The sequence below is a fragment of the Ovis aries genome, chromosome 24, assembly GCF_016772045.2.
Source record: "Ovis aries strain OAR_USU_Benz2616 breed Rambouillet chromosome 24, ARS-UI_Ramb_v3.0, whole genome shotgun sequence".
Classification (NCBI taxonomy): domain Eukaryota; kingdom Metazoa; phylum Chordata; class Mammalia; order Artiodactyla; family Bovidae; genus Ovis; species Ovis aries.
The window spans coordinates 1,262,875-1,283,059 of record NC_056077.1 but is presented as its reverse complement, the minus strand read 5'-3'; the positions used below and the strand labels follow the sequence as shown (position 1 = coordinate 1,283,059).

Sequence of the window (20,185 nt, the reverse complement as noted above, 5' to 3'; positions counted from 1 at the left end):
CAGCCCACCCCCAGCCGGCTCCCCCCTCCCCGGGGCAGCCCGGATCGCGGTCTGCTCTGCGCTCAGCACCTCACAGGGCCGTCCAGTCTGGGCTCTGCCGTGGGCACTCCAGGAAGCTGCTGCTCACGCGCTCTCTGTTCCTCAGGATGGGAGTCCCAGCTCCTGGAGACGGGCTTCCTGGGGATCTTCCTGTGCCCTCTCTGGACGCTGTCTGCGCTGCCCAGGGGCACCCCCACTTCCCGGGTCGTCGTGTGGGGCTTCCGGTGGCTGATTTTCAGAATCATGCTTGGAGCGGTGAGTACAACCTTCACCCGTTAACGTCCAGGGGGGACGTGCTCTCCTGCCACTTCCCTGAGGTCCACGGGCCTATTTCTGAGCCTGTGACTCCCCTGAGGCCCGGGGGACAAACAACACTCAGGGAGGCCCCCGTCACCCCTGCCTCCAGCCCTCCTAGGGTGTGTGGAGTGTCCGACCCCACCCCAAGGAGGCCTCCCGTCTCTCCTCCCGACCTGCCCGTGTGGCTGGTGTTGCTTCCGAAGGCCGCATGCTCAGCGTCCCCCTTCCTGCCGCACGCTCCTTGTGGCCCTCGGACCAGGCCCCTGCCCGCCACGCGGCCGGCAGAAGAGCACGTCTCGGTTTTAGCTACACCTGCGAGCTTCCAGAAGCGTAAACTAGGAGTGAGGGGACTCACCAGGCAGAGGCCGCGTGGCTCTGTGGTTGGTGCCTCCCTCCTCTGCCCTGTTGTTCTGCTAGAGTCACGCCGTCCAGACGGGCTGGCGTCTACCTGCTCCAAGCTGTTCCTCGTGGGCAACCACGTGCCTGCAGGGAGTGGGGCCCGTGCAGCGGGCGCGTCCCTGCCCCCTGGCCCTGCAGGCCCCCTCAGAGCCACAGTTCTCCAGGCGTCAGCAGCCGCTGTGCCTCGGCGGGACTCCGTGCCCCTCCTCAGCCGTGTTCCATTTACTCGAGGGCGTCTTACACGAGAGGGGCCGCATCCCTGCAGCACAGTGTCCTCCACGCCCTCCGTGTCCGAAGCCCTCGTTCCTGCCGGCCGCAGCCAGCGCCGGTCCTCCAGCAAGACGTCATGCCCCCAGGACGAGGCCCACGCTCTCAGCTCCACACCGCCCCAGCCCCGACACCAGAGGGCTGGCGCGGGCTCCTGACCCAATCAGGTAGGAGCGGCTGCGGCACTGGGGAGCCCGCGTCGGGTGGCTGTGTGTCCAGGCCCCAGGGTGAGTGCGGTGCTTCTCACCCACACGCACCTGGAACGTGGACGTGGCCCGCAGGCCCCTCTGATGGAACGGGACCAGGAGCCATCCTGAGCGCACAGGCGTTCTCAGCTTCAAGTCTGTTGAAGCAGTTCCTTGCCCACCTAGGACTCGACTCTGGCTTCTCTCTCAGCTGGCTTTAAAACGCATGAAAACGTACGCAGCATTTCAGAGGCCTGTGTCAGGATCTCCTATGATGGCAGCCTCGTGTGTGGCACTGAAGCCAAGGGCTGGGGTGGAGCCCAGCCAAGCGGGTGCAGAGCCAAGGGTGGCGGAGCCGTCAGGCCGCTGAGCACAGCTCGCTGCTGAGCAAACTCCCACGACGCCTCGGAGGCGGTGAATTATTAGCATGTTGTAAAGCACCTTTTATGGAGTTTTGATTGACAGCGAGCACCAGCTGGATAAAAGATTATCAGGTGCACTAAAAGTTTTAATTAGTTGACTCTATCTGTACCCTGGATATTATTCGCCGTCCTTTGTAGGAAAGCAGAGCGACAGGGCTGGCTTAATGCAAAGGAGGGGCGGCAGCAGGGGTCTGTCCGTGGGAGCTGGGCAGACCCGGTGCCTTACACCCCGGGACCAGCCCGGCAGGTCGTCCTTGACAATCCTGGTCTCTGCCAGCATCTCGAGGATCCACGTCACACCGTGCGGTACAGCCTGAGGAGCCGTCAGCCAGGGCGTCCGTGGGAGGCTGCTGAGAGCCGGGCGGGGCTGAAGCAGCAGGGACACGTGTGCAGGTCTCCGTGCCGTCTTTACAGCTCTCCTGAAGTCTAACGTTTTCTTCAGAATACAGCGTTAAAGAGAAGTAGCATGAGTGGCTTTGTGCGCGGGCAGTGGGCACTGGGAGGGCCCAGGGGTGGGTGTGCGGCACTGACGCGAGAGGGCCAGCGTGGCTGAGCTGCCGGAGGAGCCGAGTCAGGAAACACACAGAGAGCGCCTCCACCGAAAACCCCAGAGCACTCCACTGAGGAGCTCGGTCAAATAGCTAAGGAAGAATCGATATAAACCCACCCACACTCGTTCAGAGAACACGAGAGGGAACCCTTCCCAGCGCACTCCTGAGGCCGGCGGACAATGGTATTTCAGACGGAGGTTCCAGAGCAGTGTTCCTCAGGGCACAACAGAAACTTTCCAGGAAAGGTCAGCAGGTGATCCAGAGTACACAGAGGGGTCAGGTCCACACGGGGTTCCCAGGATGCAAGGCTGGTGGGACGTGAATTCAGTTCAGTTCAGTCGCTCAGTCGTGTCTGACTCTTTGCGACCCCATGGACTGCAGCACGCCAGGCCTCCCTGTCCATCACCAGCTCCCAGAGTTTACTCAAACTCATGTCTACCGAGTCGGTGATGCCATCCAACCATCTCGTCCTCTGTCATCCCCTTCTCCTGCCTTCAGTCTTGCCCAGCATCAGGGTCTTTTCAAATGAGTCAGTTTTTCATATCAGGTGGCCAAAGTATTGGAATTTCAGCTTTAGCATCACTCCTTCCAGTGAATATTCAGGACTGATTTCCTTTAGGATGGACTGGTTGGATCTCCTCGCAGTCCAAGGGAATTCACCACGTTGCCAGGCGTAAGGAAGAAAGAGATCAGATGACAGATTTGTCTCATACGATGTAGAAAATGCATCGGACAGTGTTAAAACACTTACTCACAATTAACAGAAAAGTTCTCAGCAAACTGGAAATAGAAGGAAATGTCTTCTACCTGATAAAAGATAACATACAAACTGCCTGCAGCTGACATCAGACTCAGTGGTGAAAGACTGAATGTTTTTTCCTGTAAGCTTGGGAACAGGGCAGTGCTGGCCACACTCCTCACGGCTACTCGGCAGTGCATTGAAGATCTTAGCTTGTCTTTAAAGAAAGCAAAAGCAGTGAAAGCCCTGAGGACTGGAAGGAGGAAGTGAAATCATCTGTGTTCATCCCACACATGGACGATCACACGGGCTGCAGAATTAGGGAGTGAAGCTGACCCACTTGCAGGACGTGGCCAGTGTTTCCACCTGCTAGCAACAACTGTCAGGAAACAAAGTTACAGATATACCCTAACAACCATACAGTACTTAGGAAGTACTCACAGAAGTGTGACACTTGGGCCCTGAAAACCCCCAGACGGTGCTTGGAGGAGCCCTGGACAAGGAGGTCTTCCTTGTTCGTGCCCAGCAGTCAGCTGTCCCCATACGGTCGACAGATTTCATGCAGCCCCAACGTAATCCTAGAAGAGTGTTGTTCTTGTTTTTCTTTTTTCCAAAATTGGTGAACTGATTGTTTGGTGAGCACGGAAATGCCCAGGACCGAGTCTTGACTGGGAGTAAAGCAGTCGGCTTCATGCTGCTTATGGGTCCCAGACGCTCCAGGGACCGTGGCCCTCGAGGTGCCAGGGAGGTGCCGGCGAGGCTGCAGCGACGGGCGGGTCAGCGCGTGCAGGCGGTGCCAGGGAGGTGCCGGCGAGGCTGCAGCGATGGGCGGGTCAGCGCGTGCAGACGGTGCCACACTGATGTCAGGCGAGGCTGCAGCGACGGGCGGGTCCGCGCGTGCAGACGGCGCCACACTGACATCAGCGTCAGGTCACATTTGGACAAGGCAGCGAGTCAGGTCGGCTACGGCAGCCAGGAGCTTCCACGAGAGGTGCTGGGTGTCCACGGGGCGCACGAACCCCCGCCCCCACCACACCTCCCACGACAGGCGGTTTGAGGTGGACAAACGCATAAAACCAAGACACCCCTCGCAGATAACGTAGAACATCCGCAGTCCCGGGAGAGGCAAAGGCTGCTCAAAGCACAGAAACCACTAACCATTAAAGAAAAGACATGGATTAACTGGACAATTAAAATCCTGAGCTCTTCAAAAGACACCACTGAGACATGGCAAGCCACAGGCTGGGGGCTCACTCACCACAGCGGGCAGAGCCTCCGCGTGCGGCCCGGGAAGGATGCGGCCTCCGCTGACGACGGGCCACTCAGGAGAGGCAGAGGTCTGGGCAGGCGTGAGCACAGCGGGTGTGCACAGGCCGTCCCTGCGCTGGGCACCCACCAGCCCCACAGAGAGCAGAGCCCCACACACTCCAGGGCTGGGCTTTCCTGGGCGGAGTAGCAGGCGACGCCACGTCCTTCAAGCCCTGGGAAGACCGACCGGCAGCCCCGCCAGGTGCCGCCGCTTCCCGCCTGTCTCCCGCACAGACTGCAGGCCTGGCCTGTGCGTCGCAGGTTCTCATCTTGTTTTTCGTTTCCGTGGACGTGGAGGTGACATGATGGCCCCAAACTGTCCTCACGGCAGCTGGGGGTCAGGGGTGTCACCACAGGTTGGGGCTGCGGGCCCTCTTCCTGTAGGAGCCTGCCTTGGGGCGGGGGCTGCCTTGCAGAGGTGTCCAGGGCCCACGAGGACAGCAGCCAGAAGGCGCAGTGTCGCCAGAACAAGGGCCGTAGGAACCTGTCTGCTGCTGGACGGCAGCGGGGGCGCCCTGCTGGTGGATGTTGGGCGAGGGCGGGGAGGCCGTCCGGCTGCCGGGTGTGGGCGGGGGCCTGTGGGCCTGCGCGGCACTGCCTAGGTCGTCAGGGTCACGGCACTGCCTAGGTCGTCAGGGTGGCTGTTTTTCCCGCGTGTTCTCTCTACAGTTCTGCCGTTCCCCAGGTACCACACTGTTTTTATTATTGCTTCACATTTCAAGAGTTAAGAACTTCAGACCCTAAATTCTCACTAAGCAATATCACCCCTAAAGTCAGCAGTTTTCACCGAGAGTTGCATCTTTGCTGTGGCCAGAGCAGGTTGTGGTTTTTTGCTGTTGTTTTGTTTTGTTTTTTACCATGCCACACAGCTTACAGGATGTTAGTTCCCTGACCAAGGACTGAACCGGGGCCCAGAAGTGAAAGCACCGAGGCGTAACCACTGGACAGGGAAGTCCCTGATGCAGGTGGTTTTTACGTGACATAAATGGAGAGGTCGCAGCATGAAAGGAGACCGCGGAGAATCAGGGCAGGAGCACAAGCCTCCGGGCCCCCAGGGGCAGCATGAGGATGCGCTTTTCTGTCTGTACCGGGCAACCCGCCCGTACCTGCAGGCTGCGGAGGGCAGCCTGGGCCTGGTTACTGCCGCCCACAGCTCCAGCCTCACACCTGCACAACACCCTGGGATCCCCAGCTCTTTGTGTGCAGACCACACCTGTCTGGTTAACACACAGAAGCTGCATCTAAACTGGAGAAAGAGACGCCCCCAGGACCGGCTGTTCTGAGGCCAGGACGCAGCAGGGTCAGCCGTGATTGAAGGCCCACGAGAAAACACTTTCTTCAGATAAAGCCAGTTTTGTCTGAGACTCAGCCATAAAGTCACCCGGACTATCATGATAGTTTTGGGCCAGTAAATTTGACAACACAGATAAAATGGACAAATTCCTAGACAAATGTAGCTCATCCAAACTGAGACAGAAGGAAAGAGGAAATCGAAAGGGCTTCCTATCTGGTAAATAAATTGGATTTGTAACAAAATGTAAAAAACCATTCCAGAAAGAACGTGTAGGCACAGATGGCTTCAGCAGTGACATCAAACATCCAAAGAGGAAGTAAGGGCAGTCCTACACACACCCTGGAGAACAGCAGAGGTGGGGCCGCTCCCCAGGTCCTTTCACGTGACCAGCAGAACCCGAGGAGGCCAGCGCAGAAGGAAAACCAACCGGCATCCCTCACGAGCAGAGACACGGGGACTCCGAGCCAAACACCGGCAGATCGAGCCCGGCCACGAGAGAGGCGTGGCTTACCTCGGAAACGCACTTCAACACAGCAGCAGAACGAAGCTGAAGAGCTGTTTGTCCGTCTCAGCACAGGGCACACCGAGGAGCCCACGCAGGGTCATCTCAGGCGGGGCTCCCGTGCCGTGATGAGGGAGAGCATCAGTGCGTGATTAGACAGGCCTGCTGCCTCTGTGGTGCTGCTCTCCAACAGTGTTGAAATCCCAGTGCAATAAGACAGGAAAAAGAAATAAAGGCACAAAGATTCCAAAAAAGGAAGTGAAACATTCACAGATGTGATTATACAAAACCCAGGGAATCTTAAAAAGCAGCTACCAAAGTGAATACATTAATTTAGCAAGGTTGCAGGATACAGTCAATGTGAAAAATGAATGGTCCATCATAGAAGTCATTTGAAAATAAAATTCTGAAAATACTATGGGCCATTGCTTGAAAACTCCAATGCCTCATAATAAATCTGATTAAGGATATAGAAGACGTGTTAAAACTGCAAAACATTGCTGATACGAACGTAAACGACCTACGTAAGCAAACAGGCGTCCCCCACGCACGGGGCAGAAGACTCAGTGTTGTCAAGATGTCTTTTTCACCTGGATGTATATATAAATTCAGAGTGATTTCTATTGACATTTCTAAAGACATGTCAATTCTAAAATTCACATAAAGAGAATCTTGAAAAAGAACAAAGTTGGAGGACTCACACTTCCTGATTCTTAAGGTTAATTTAAACTGAAGTATGAGGTTGATCTAAACTAGAAAAATAGATCTGTGGAGGAGAGGAGAGTCTGGAGAGAGACCCACCTCTGCTGTCAACTGACTTTGAGCCAAGTTACCAAGTCAGGTTAAGGGGAAAGGAAAGTCAATTTTGCAAACAGTGCCGAAATCACTGGGTGTCTGTGTAGAAGGAGAAAATGAGCTGAGTGCCATTTCAGCAAAGAAGAGCAGATGCTCAGTAGGAGGAACCTCCTCTCCAGCAGTCAGTCCCTGCAGTAAAATCTTATTAACGTAATAAAAGAGACACGGGGATGCAACACACCCCTCCCCCCAAGAACAAATCAAGTAGGCATCGCAGCCACTTCCTTGCGGAGCCTGTGGTCTGTCACCCCAGCTCCAGGGAGGCATCCTGGGACCCTGAGGAGCACTGTCCAAGGACTCTGACCTCTGCCCAGCTGCACCCCCTCACAGCAGCCCCCCTCCCTGTCCCTGGTCTCTTAGCAGCCACAGCAGGACCGTGGTGCCTGGACCTGCAGTGGTGGGGGGCCCTGGACCGTCCCCCAACCCGCTCCGCAGCTCTGGCAGGTCTGCCCCTGACAGAAGTCGTCTGGGCGGTTTTCACAGGCTTCTGGGGTTTGGGGAGGGGGCATGATGAGCCCTCCACCAGCATTATCCACAGTTTCCCTCCCTCCCTCCACTTTCAGCCCAGAGGGTCCCCCACGGCTGACACAGTGACCCCCACCCGCGCGCTGCCTTGGTGAGCTCAAGGGGCAGGTTTCTGTTTGACCCCACCTGGGATTCTGAAAGCAGACACTGCGCCGTCCTGGAGAGAAGGGGCCCGTGGTGGCCCTAGATTGGCTGCAGCCCCTTCAGATGTGGACTGTTCAGTCCTGAGACCCTGAGCAAGCCCGAGTGCACTCAGGTTCTAAGCGCTGAGCTGTGGCCCTCAGATGCTGCGCCATCAGGAGTCAGGACACGGGGCTCCCCCACCTGTCGCAGAGCACATGGGGTCCCATGGGTCAGCTCTGCGGCCGGAGGAGATGCAGGGCGCTGCCAGATTCGATCAGAACTGAGGCATCCCAGCCTGCATGCCCACAGCTGTGGGCACATCCCCGACCGGCAGGCCTGCTCCAGGGAGAGCCGGCCCCCTTCCTGCACCTGCAGATGGGCTGTGTCCACTTGTGGGAGGAGCAGGCAGAGGGCTGCCACCTGTGCTTACAGATGAACAGCGGGGTTCCTGGAGCAGACTCTGAGGGGAGAACGGGGTGCAGGGCACGTGCAACACTGGGGCACTGACGAGGGAGCTGGTGCTGGCCCGGGACCCGAGGCCGTCACCCCTCCCACCACCACAGGCCTGGGAGCCCCCCACCCAGTTTGGTGTGGGGGGACTAATGTAGTATCAAGAAAGTGATGTTCTGTGGCCGAAGGCCTTTCTCCCATTTCCAAAAGGAGATTTTCAGAAGCGAGTTCAGGGACCTGTGAGCTTCAGAGAGAAGCCCCTCTGTGTCCCCTGGGCACTGCCCCCGCCCACTGCCCATGAGGTGAGGCCTGGGCCCCCTCAGCTGCCCCAGAATGTTCCCAGGTCCTGGCACTTGCCCTTTCCCCAAGGAGAGCAGGGGCTGAGTGGACAGCTGCAGGTCACTTGGTGTCTTACTGGCCTGTCTGTGCCATTTTTTTGGAATTAATTTTGGGCTGAAAAAGGCTCAAAGAAGGCTTTGTTCCTTTGACACTTACTCTGGAAGAAAAAAAAATCCGTGGAAAATCTGACATCTGCATTGTAGAGAGAAATCAATAGATGGGAGGAATATAATTATCCTCTGCTCCCAGAAGAACGTTTCAGATTTTTAAGTGTCTCATATCAGCTTAGAATTTGAATGACATTTTAATTATTTTGTTTTTTTTCTTCTCTGCCTGGCGTGAATCTCCAAAGAGTGCCACTCTCGGGTTCCGGGGGATGTAGGGAGCGGAGCCGTGCTCACGGGGAGCGTTGTGTGAACTGGCACGTTGTCCTCAGGAGCCAGCGGGGCGTTTGGCCAACAGGATGCTGGGGTCTGCAGCGCTGCTTCTATGCAGATGCAGCCGAGTCTAGGGTGTCCATGCTGGGAGCTGTCTCCTCAGCGTGTCCGTGATCTCAGCAAACCCCGTTTCCAGAGCCTCGACCCTGCCCCCTAGAGTGACCTGTCTCGAGAGTCTGCAGACACAGCCAGCAGGTCCTCGGGCGTGGCTCCACCTGTCTGCGAGGCTCCCAGGCCCCTGGGGGGGTTGCCAGACAGCCACCAGTGAGGATGGCGCCCAGGACAGTTGGGTATTGTGGCCTCCGCGGGACACACATAGGAACTCACTGCTGGGCCGCACAGCACTCACACCTGGCCTGTGAGCTCGGCCAGAACGCAGCCACTTGGCCTCACCGTGGAAGCCGCCGGTGAGGCTGCTGCAGGGCTTCACTGTTTGCCACGTCTGTTCCGGGGGCCACGGCACCCCTGCCTGCCACAGGGGCCCAGGCCGGGAGCTGGCTGTGCCCTCGGCCCACCCTGCGGGCTCCATGTTCCCGACCAGGCTGGAGTGGGGCACATCTCATCTCCTGGGCAGGCATCCCGCCTTGCTGGCCAGCACAGGTCGGGTGACTCACACTGTCCACTCCTGGCTCAGAGCCCTCGACTGTCCCAGAGTCCTTCCCATACAGGCTGCTATCTTCGTGACGCAGTTGTCACCTTCCAGGGCAGCCGTCCATTGAGACAGACAACAGGGCTGAACCTCTGTGTCAAGCAACAGCCTCACTCCTGCCAGGGGACAGATGGCTGCTGACCACGTGGGGGTCAGGTGGAGCTGTGACTCCCAAGGGCCGGTGAACGGGATGAGTGGCGGGCACGGGAGCTGACGGCCCTCGTGGCCGCTGCAGAGCAGCATGCTGGCCACTGCCTGGCGGGGAACTGGCGGGGCTGCTGGGAAGCTCACCCACAGGAGCCCCTCTCTGCAGCGGGTTGCCCGGTGGGCTGGGCAGCACAGGAGTCCCTGAGCCCGAGGTCTCCCGCATGCTGTGTTTCCCGTCGCGTCAGCGGCAGGTGGATACTCTCTCCAAGGCCCAGTGGGACATTGTCCCCCCTCCATCCTCCTTGACATTTCTAAGTCAGGCTGTGTTCTCGTGCTTTATGAATTTGCCTTTTCTAAAACCGCACAGTTGCATTACTGTGATGATGCTCAGAGTCTAAAAGCTGGGTCTTAATGAAACACAGGAGGAATTGACGTTGTAAAAAGGAGAGTGTTTCTTCTTCCTGCATTTGCTGTTACTCCTGAGACGCTGAGTGTTTCCTCCAGGAACACGGTTTGCAGTTTCCCTTCTGCATCACCCCTGCATATCTGTCCAGGGGTGGCTCACGGTCCTCTCCATCCTTTCAGGGCCTGATCAAGATCCGAGGGGACCGGTGCTGGCGGGACCTCACCTGCATGGACTTCCACTACGAGGTGAGCAGGGTGGCCAGGGGTGGGTGGCGGCGTGGGCGCAGGCTGAGCCCACCATCCCCTCAGGACGGGCCCTCCAACTCCCTGCTGCTGCTGCTGCTGACCACACTCAGGCTCACGCTGGGGCCTTTCCGTGATTCACCTGAGGGCATCTGGCCTCAGAACAACCTTCTCCTCAGTGGTGTGGGCTCAGCCTCCTTTGCCTGAGCTCCTCAAACCAGCCCTGTCTTTCTCACCCGGTCTGGGCACCACCTGTCAGGCGGGATGTCTTCCTTCCCCAGGGCGGCTTCAGCCTGCTCCCTCCGAGGGGGTGGGAGGTCCCAGCGCCCAGAGTGGGGGCTAGAGGCAGGAGCTGGGGGTCCCAGAGTCGGGGTCCTGACGCCCAGATGGGGGGCTAGAGAGGCAGGAGCTGAGGGTCCCAGAGTCGGGGTCCTGGTGCCCAGAAGGGGGGCTAGAGAGGCAGGAGCTGAGGGTCCCGGCGCCCAGAAGGGGCCTAGAGAGGCAGGAGCTGGGGGTCCCAGAGTCAGGGTCCTGGTGCCCAGAAGGGGCCTAGAGAGGCAGGAGCTGAGGGTCCCAGAGTCGGGGTCCTGGCGCCCAGACGGGGCCTAGAGAGGCAGGAGCTGGGGGTCCCAGAGTCGGGGTCCTGGCGCCCAGAAGGGGCCTAGAGAGGCAGGAGCTGGGGGTCCCAGAGTCAGGGTCCCGGTGCCCAGAAGGGGCCTAGAGAGGCAGGAGTTGGGGGTCCCAGAGTCGGGGTCCTGGCGCCCAGACGGGGCCTAGAGAGGCAGGAGCTGGGGGTCTCAGGCCCCGGCTGCTCTCATGACCAGGACGTCATCAGCAACAAGCAGAAGAGCGTCGTGGCCGCTGGGCTCCTACGAGACCCACACGAGGTCGTCACAGCTCAGTGTTCGGAGGCACAGAAAACGACCCGAGGAGGAAGGGGCTGGAAGAAGGGGGAGACCTGGGAAGCTGGGCATCCGAGTTCCTTTACTGTTCTTGTGACTTCTCTGTGGGCTTCCCTGGTGGCTCAGCGGTAAAGAATCCGATGCAGGAGATGCAGGTTTAATCCCTGGGTCGGGAAGAGCCCCTGGAAGAGAAAATGGCCATACACTCCAGTATCCTTGCCTGGGAAATCCCATGGACAGAGGAGCCTGGCGGGCCGCAGCCCATGGGGTCACAGAGTTGGACATGACCGAGCAACGAAACAACTACTTCTCTGTAAGCTGGAAGTCGTGTCCAGCTGAGAAGTTAGCAGGAAGACACTTTCCCGGGGGGTTGGTGGCCCTTCCCCGGGGCGTCGCACTTGGAGCCCCGACCTCCCTGTGTCCAGCGGGACACCGTCCCCTCCAGGGCACCCGGGCCGGTGCACTCCGACCGGCGTCTCCCTGTGCCCAGCGCACACCGGGCGCCTCAGCGCCCACAGCTAACCTGCGAGGAATCACGCCCGCGGCGGGGAGGGAGAGGCTCAGGCCGCAGCCACACCCAGGGCCGGGTGCACAGGCCGCATGGTTGGCAGCTGTAGGAGAGCGCGTCCTTTCGCTGGCTCTAAGCCACGCCCGGGGGAGTCACCGCCGCCAGCGCTGTTTATCTCCGGCCCAGCCCTTCCCTCTGCAGTGTGGGGGTCCTGGGTTCAGTCCCTGGGTTGGGAAGGTCCCCTGGAGAAGGGAAAGGCTCCCCACTCCAGTGTTCCGGCCTGGAGAATTCCGTGGACTCTATAGCCCATGGAGTTGCAGAGAGTTGGACCCAACTGAGTGACTGTCGCTCACTTGCTTCCTCTGATGGCGGACAGCAGCCGTGCTGTCTGTGTGCGTGCACGCGTGGGCCGTGCATGTGCACAGGATAGGGCCTCGAAGGCGGAGTGCACAGCAGATCCCGGTGCCCCTGTCGGACCCCCTCTGCACAGACACGGGGAGGCACACTCTGAGGCAGTGGGGCTGTGGGTCCACCGGGTCTGGGGCCGCAGAAGCCTGGTGTCCCGCCCGGCACTGTGCCCTTCACGGACAGCTGGATGTCCACAGCGGCTGCCCCAGCCCCACACGGTGTCGGCACAGCTGGCCGCTCTGTGGACGGCTGCGTGTGCAGGGAGGACAGGGCCCGTCAGCTGGGCCCTGGGCGCCGGCGCCATGGCTGAGTCAACACATGGGCCTTGGGGACCTGCCGCGCCCGCCCACCCCGCACACATGTGGAGGCTATTCCCAGGAACACACACATGGGGCCGGGACCCCGTGCCCCGAGCCTGCATGTCCTCCGAGAGGAACTCCACGTGAGCTCCCACCGCCCCGCCTCCTCCCCGCACCCCGTCCCTTTGCGGGGGGCTCGCCAGCGCCTGAGCGGCTCAGCGCTGTGACCACAGGGGCCCCCCCTGCCTCTGAGCACCTGGTCACCAGGGCCCTCGGGGGTCCCTGAGGGGTCGGCGTCAGAAGTACGGGAAGTCTAGGAGTGCCAACTCGGCCATGTGAGCTGTTGGCGGGGTGCCTCTCCGGCCAGGCTGCCAGGGGGCGCACAGGGTAGGGTGTGGAGGGAGGGTCCCCCAGGGGCCTCCAGGCACAGCTCAGGGCCTCCCTTGCCCACAGACACAACCGGTGCCCAACCCTGTGGCCTACTTCCTGCACCGCTCCCCGTGGTGGTTCCACCGCTTCGAGACCCTCAGCAACCACTTCCTGGAGCTGGTGGTGCCCTTCTTCATCTTCCTCGGACGGCGGATGTGCATCGTCCACGGGGCCCTGCAGGTCCTGTTCCAGGTGAGCAGCCACGCCCACGGAGAACCTGAGCTCCCACATCCCATCTGCCGCGCCTGTGAGGGTGGACCCTCAGGGGCCCCGTTGCCCCGAGGACCGTGCCCCCATCTTCCTGCTCCTCGGCGTGGGGGCCGTGTGCCGAGCTGCCCCAGACGTGAGCTCCGTGGCGCCGGGGCGGGAGGAGACCCACACCAGGCGGGAGCCTGTGGCTTGGTTGGTTGCTTACTATGGCTGCTTCTACCAAGTTCTCTTGTTTCTTGTTTACTAGAAGTTTTGTGTTTTTTGTTTTGGGTATTTTTAGTCATGAGGGGGTGAGGTTTAGCAAAAATGCAGCCACAGTCAGTTGCCTTCCTAGAATGAATCAAACTCGGTTGTGCTGTGTATATGCCAGCACGTTGCTGGGTACACTTGCTGCCGTTTTGTCTGGGTTTTTCACACTGTCAGTGAGGTTCGTCGGTGCTTTTCCGTCCACACTGGTTTCCGTCCACACTGGCCGTGTCTGGCTCTGCTCTGGGTCTCGCTCTCACCCTCAAAGACCAGATGGAACTGTTGCTCCAACATCCCCACTCGGCCCGGGCCGGGGGTGGTGGGCGGAGCGGGATCTGTGTGGCCACTGACAACCTTTTTGGCTGCCAAACATGAAGGGTCTCTGTTTTCTGTAGGCTTTTTAATGGCAAACATTTTCCTTGGAATTTGTCCATTTTATCTGCTTTCAGACGTCCTGGTCAAGGAACAGGCTGTGGTAGTCTCCTATTTTGCAGGCCAGATTTGTGTCCTTTCCTTGGGAGTTGTCACTCATGGTGCTCAGAGCAGATTCTTTTCCAACCAGCCTTGTGCTCTTCCAGTGAAAAGTTCCTGTACTTCAGCAGGCGCATTTATTTCCACAGCCTTGTTTTCTCTTTTCCCTTGTTGAGCTCTCCTCTGAGGTTTTTCTCATTCCGTTACTTTCCCTCTCCTGATTACCAAGTATACTGTTTCTTCAGGCGGGCACGTGCTGAATCCCTGTCCTTGCCTCCGTGCTGGTCCTGTGGCTTCAGTATGCCATCACGGTCTCCCCTACCCACCTGCTTTTGCTGCCAGTATTTTAAGCTCTACTTTGCTTTTAGTCAACCGACTTTTTAAGAACAATTTTAGATTTACAGAAAAACTAAGCTAAGAGTACAGACTGGCCCTTGCAGACTGGCGTCTCTACTTAGTGATGTGCAGCTGAGGTTGCTTGTGTCCTTCTGTTGGTAGAGAGCTCATCTCCTGCTGCTGACTGATATTTCCCTGTCTGGATGCACCACAGCTTATTCCGGACTCGGCTCTAGGGCAAAACCCTGGCTGGCCGGTGACCCTTACTCCCAGCAGCCTCTGAGGAGGGACACCCCCAGGAGCCCAGGGGTGCTCCTCCACGTCCCTGCCGTGCACACACTTCAGCTCAGGCAGAGGCTCAAGCACCCTTGAGGTCCGGCAGCATGGACACAGCCTCATGCTGGACAGTCCTCCCCTGGCACAGGATGCCCAACTGCTGGCTCCCCTTTGCCCTACCGATGGAGAACATGGGTCCGGCTCCCGAGGCAACTCGGAGGACCCGCCTGGGGCACAGCCTCTGCGGGAACCTGGTCTGCTCAGCCTGCATGCTCACCAGGGTGACCATGAGTTGCTTTTGAGGCTGTGGGGGCATTAATGAATTGCTGCTTCAGCTGCTTTCACCAGCCTGGGACCACTGGAACCCTCACAGGGCTGTAAACGTGGCAGGGGCCCTCCTGGCATCCCTCAGGCTTCACTGACTAGTTTCTCTCCAGAAATCTGAGCCCAGCTCTGGCAAGTGGTAAGGAAAAGCAAATGGCCATGTCAAAAAAAAAAATAATAATTGAAGGAAGCTTGGGTTACTGGTGCAGGTAGAAGGGTTTAGCTACTTAAAAATAGGGTTTGGGAAGGTATTTATGTTGAAGTTTGACCCAGCAGCCTCAAAATGCCTTTGTTGGTTCCCAGTGCGTGTGATGTCTCGTGGCATTTTAGGATGAGGACCCTCCAACTGGACTGGCCTGGCTGAGTGTGTCCTGGGCCAGGGTGCTGTCACCTCTACCGTGGGGGCCATGCAGACTTGGGGGCTCAGGGGTAGGTGGCTCCCAGGCCACACGGCTGGATCTCCACCCAACTCTGGGTCTGCTGCCCAGGTGGACAGTGGTAGACGGTGGTGGCACAGGGACACTGGGCAGAGAAGAGCCAGAGCTGGACCTTGAAAGATCACGCCAACTTGTGGCCCTGGACGTCACTCTCAAAGGCCAGCCATGCACTCGCCTTCTGTCCCCCAGGGCCCTGGGAGCCTTGTCCAGGCACGTCCCAGCGTCATCTTCCCCCATCCACATGGTGCCCAGGACAGGCCCAGGCTGCGGCTCTGCTCTGAGGCCTGCTCTGTTGCCCTCCTGGGGCCAGGCCTCAGCTGTCCAGAGTGGAGAGGATGAATGGCCCCCGACTCTGCAAGGCTGCCTCCCGGGCACACGGCCCTCTGCAGGCATGCCACTGGGTGCTGTGGGTTTGCACGTTGCTCTCATCTCCACGCCCGCGACCCCGAGGGTCCCTGGCTCTGTTTGTTTCCGTTTGTTCCCCGGGAAAGGGCTGAGGATGTGAGCACTCGCACCTCCTCCCACGCTCAGTTTGCACAGCTGTTCCGGAAGGTTCTGCGAGTTCTCCAGAGACGGCCTGTTGTCTACTTGGGGAGGCGCACCACCCCCACCTCGGACCCCCACGCTCTGCCAAGGAGAGACCCTGCAGGGCCAGTGGTCAGCTTTTGCTGTGGGCCCAGGGGGACCTCCTGTCCTGACATGAACCAGGCCCTCACCAGGCCCATGGCTCCTGGTCCACACAAAGACACATCTCACATCCCAGACTCCCGTCCTGACCTCCCACCACGTCCAGCTTTTTCTTAACTCCATGACATCAGCCACAGCCCAGGGGACATCACTATAGCTTCGGGCACAGAGAGCGGCCCCCACCAGCCTGAGTGACCTCTCCACAGCTGGGGTAACAGTGTAGCTGCCTGGGGCTTCTGGCCACAGAATGTCACCTACCAGCACCCTCCCCCTCCTTGAGGGGCATCTCCTGGGCCCAAGGCCACACCTCACAGCTCATCTTCCCACTGGCCCCTGGCGCAGGGTCATGGCCAGCGTGTGCTGGACAGGGGTGCCGCGACAGCCTCCTGAGTCCTTGGGGCTCCCCCTGCCGTGTTAGAAATAGGCCTCCATCCCCAAACGCTCTGGTGAACCTCATTCTCTGGGTCAGGCCCCCCAGCTGGGCACAGAGTGGAGTGACAGGGAGGGGTGTCTCTGGGCCCAGGGGACCCACTGAGGCAGGACTGGGGTGGGAAAGCTAGGCACTGCTCAGAGGTCGTCAGGGCCACACATGGACTTAGGCTGCCGAGTCCTCACGCAGCTGGAACTTCGGGGCCTCAGGAACTTGCCAGCCAGGGCGTTCTTGGTTGTGGCCTGTAGACCAGCACCCGGGGCCTTGCCTCGCCCCCCAACAAGAGCCCCTCCTGCCACATCCAGACGGTCATGGACACTCAGGTGGCTGTGCCAAGGAGGGAGCGTCCTCATCTCCTGGGCTCCAGAGCTGGGGAGCCTGAGCCAGTGGCTGGAGGACCGCGCCCAGGGCAGGCTAGCCAGACTCTGGCCGTCGTGGGGGCAGCTTGTGGCCCTGGCCCTCCTACAGCTGTCAGGAGAAAGGACCGCCCTGGCGCTGGCCCCACACCACTCCTGCAGCTGAGTCTGCAGCCGGGACACCGAGGTCACTGAGCAGAAGGCTGAGGCCGACCAGCAAAGCCTCCTCAGAACACAGAACTCAAAGCCCCAGCCAGCAAGGCCAAGGTGCCGAGTGGACGCACTGACCCAGGCCCCGGAAGGCTGCATGGCCCCAGGCCTGTGGCCCCCACAGCTCTGGCTAGGAGCTCCAGGGCTGCACGGCGATGGCCTCTCTCCAGGGCTCACATTGGTGGGGCAGGGCTTCAAAGATGGAGAAGTCCCCCCTCAGAAAACACGGCCTGAGCTGACTCCAGGGGTCCCAGCCCCACCTGTGCTGAGCTGCCCGACCCCTCCCTAGGGTGCTTCCTTGGTCCCCAACGGCCGCAGTCAGACCAGCCATGTTTGCCATGAGCAGGTGGAAGAGACTGTCGTCCCCCAGGGGTGGCCTGGTGTCTGTCTCTCCAGGAGGGATTGGGTTACAACCAGTGAGACGACGGGGTCCCAGACGAAAGCTGGGGGGGTGTGTGCAGCGTCACTGCTGCTGGAGCCACGCCAGCTGAAGCCTCGCGCCCGTGCTGGGCCGTGGCCCTCAGGTCCAGAGGCGCCCAGGGCCCCTCCAATGGCTCTCGTTCCAAATGGAAAATAACTGGCTTGGAACAGAAACGAGGGGAAGAAAGGCCCCCAGGGAACCCTGCTGGGCACGTGGGGTCTTCCCGTCACAACGGCAAGTTCTCCTCACTGTTAAAGCTCCAGCAGCCACGACCGTGCTGCGCGACTGCCTCATTTAAGCAGCCCGCAGGCTGCCGTGTCCACCCCTGCCTGCCGGGATGCGTGTCCTGCCCGCCCACTTTCCCTTTGTGTCCTGAAGTTTTCTAACATTTCTTAGCAGAGGCTGCTGGCAAGTGACTTCCTTTCAGCCCTCTGGGGTCTCTGCTGGGGAGTCTGGGGGCCCTGAGCCCCACCCCTCTGGCCATGACTCCTCCCCTCTGGCAGCCTCTGTGATCTTTTTCAGTTTTTCAGCCTGTTGATTGTGTGCCTTGGGTGTGGCTTTCTTCGAGTTTATCCTGTTTTGAGATTTCCTAGGCTTCAGTGATCTGTGTGTAGTTCTTTTCACTGAGACGTCCCTTCGTGTTCCTCTGCGCCCCTCCCCTCCCGGGGTTTAGGTCACTCGTTTGCCAGGCTGGTTGGCTGCGTACCCCAGGCCCTGCTCGGGTCCGCTCCTCCCAGTGCCTCACTGCACAGAGCTCCTGTGGTCCTGGCTCAGTCACCGACTCCTCCTTTTACAGCGTCAGTTTTGTCAAAAGCCTATCCAGTGAATTGTTTTATATGTTACTTGTTACTCTCAAGTTACCACCCAGTTCTTTGGCATTTTCATATTTCTCTTACTTAGGACTATCTTAAGCCCCTTAATTTTTGACAGTAGCTGTTTTCACATTCTTAGCCACCGGCTTCAGCCCGTTTCTGGCTTCTGACTCTGCCCTGGGCAGGTTTTTTTCTGCCTGTGCCTTCAGGCTACTCAACACTTCCCGTCTGTAACCTCTCGGTCAGTGCTGGATGCCAGTGTTGCGGATTCTCTCCTGACGGCCGCTGATTCCCTTACAAATCGCTTTCTGAACTTCCTGGACACACAGTGTCTCTCCACATGAGTTCCTAGGACTCAGGGGTCTTCCAGACCCAAGTAAGGTCAGTGAGGACACACCCTGGGTGGGTCAAGCCCTTTCCCCGGCCTCACAGAGGAGTCCCCATCCTCCGAGCTCTGTGGCCAAGGGAACCGAGGCGGGACCGCAGCTCTCGGCTCCTGAGCCCCCTGCCCTGTGCCCACATGGCAAGCCAGCCCCTCCAGCTCCCGGCATCTCAGACGCTTCGTTTTTCCAAATGCAGTCACTTGTGCGGCCTCTGAGCATAAGGCAGACAGCCCCGAGGGGCAGCCCTGCTTCTTGGGGTGGAGGCGGCAGTGGTGGGGTCTTGGGAAACTCGGCTCAGCAGGGCAGAGGAAGTGTGCGGGGAGCAGGGGCGATGCCGGTGTCCCTGGGCCTCGCTCTCGATCCTCGTCCGTGGTAGGGGTGGCGGGTCCTGACACCGCCAGGCCTCGTGCTCAGCTCGGCTCTCAGGAGAGACCCTGCGTCCTGATCACCCTTCTCCACGTTCCTGCTGCCGCCCACCTCCCTCTCATTCGTGGAGCTGAGTGGGGACCACTGAGGGGCTCCGAGCTCAGTCGACAGATGTCCTGCCTCCCTGGGCTGCCTTCCTCATTTTTCTTTCCTTTTCTTCTAACTTTTTGACATTTTTCAGGCTAAAGGCTTAACACTGTTTTACTTTTGACTCATCCTCGGAAATGGGAAATGGCCAGAACACGTGTGGGCTGAGGCCTCGCTCCAGTGAACCGTCAGGCACCCTCATCCCAGGCCGCCTCAGGCCCGAGAGCGCCGCTTGCTCTGGCCTGGGAGCCGGCCTGGGCGCTGTCGGCCTTGCTACATCACCTCCCTCAGAGGGCCGCCTGCGCCTGCGCCACATCGCAGACGGCCCCACGCAGTCTCCCAGATCGCGGTCCTCACGGAGCATCGTCCCTTCTGCTCGCCGGTCTGGGCTTCAGCGTGGTGCGTGTACATGCGAGGGTGCAGAGGAACAGACGCTGCTCACTGCTCGGGGTCCTTCAGGCTGGCAGCATCCTGCCTGGGTTTCTCTGGACGCCTCTGGGGTCTCAGGAGCCCAAGTGGCCGGAAGGCAAGGCTATGGCTCAGTGAGGGTGCGGGCTGCACCAGCCACGCCCGGGAGGTCCGCCCTTGGGCCACCTGAGGTGAACGTGGGCAGGCGGCTCCAGGAAGCCCCCAGCTCCCCTGCTCCGCAGCGTGTCAGGGGCAGTTTGAGTGTGGCGGGAGTGGTGGGACTGGTGGCTTCTCCCAGAGCTCTGAGCACACGCCACCCGTCCACTGCCCCCGGGGCCCGAGCAGGCACCAGGCTCGAGGGCAGTGTGGCGGTGGACGGGGCCGGTTGTTCCCCGAACCTTCTCGAGGGCTGTGGGACACGGGCAGGGCCCCCAGGGCCAGACCCAGAGGTTCTTCGTGATGGAGGCTGCGGTGCGCCAGGGGCTTCTCCCCAGCTCTGGCAGCCGTCGCAGCCGAGAACTGGGCAGTAAGCAGAGGGCTCGCCACCCACGTGGCCCCACAGCTGCACCCGGATGGCAGGCCCCCGGGGACCGGCCTGTCCTCACCCTCCATCTCCAATGCCAGTGGCCTTACTGCGCAGCTGAGCCGTGGAGAGAACGGGCCCCACCCGGCTGCCAGCCCACCCGCAAGCACAATGCACTGGCGGGGCTGTCAGGAGGGGCTAAGGGACAGCTCCCCTAAGCCCGTGCTGACACAGAGGAGGGACCCGAGGAGCATCTAAGGACTTGCTGGTCTGGAGACGAGGTCTGCCCAGGGGGAGCTGGGCCCGGGCCACACGATCCCTGCCGCCCCAGTGGTGGTGGAAGGCCTGCCGGCAACTCCAGCCCAGACCCTCAGGATCCTGTGGTCTCAGCAAACCCCAGGGCAAAGCCCCGTCAGCCCT

The 20,185-nt window shown here is 59.8% G+C and overlaps 1 protein-coding gene and 1 long non-coding RNA gene across 5 annotated transcripts in view; one reads left to right on the top strand and one right to left on the bottom strand.

Moving 5' to 3' along the window:
- Window positions 1–20,185, top strand: part of LMF1 (lipase maturation factor 1) — a 51,400-nt gene that overhangs the window by 26,372 nt on the left and 4,843 nt on the right. For all 4 annotated transcript variants that reach the window (XM_015104000.3, XM_027961332.2, XM_042240521.2 and 1 more), the window contains 3 exons: window positions 146–294; window positions 10,114–10,179; window positions 12,747–12,914. In XM_015104000.3, the coding sequence (XP_014959486.3) occupies window positions 146–294; window positions 10,114–10,179; window positions 12,747–12,914 (383 nt within the window). The remainder of the gene's footprint in view (window positions 1–145; window positions 295–10,113; window positions 10,180–12,746; window positions 12,915–20,185) is intronic.
- The window catches only part of LOC132658554 (uncharacterized), a 38,559-nt gene continuing 18,518 nt past the window's right edge, over window positions 145–20,185 (bottom strand). Inside the window, exon 2 of the long non-coding RNA XR_009598364.1 lies at window positions 145–11,260. This is a non-coding gene — a long non-coding RNA (uncharacterized LOC132658554). The remainder of the gene's footprint in view (window positions 11,261–20,185) is intronic.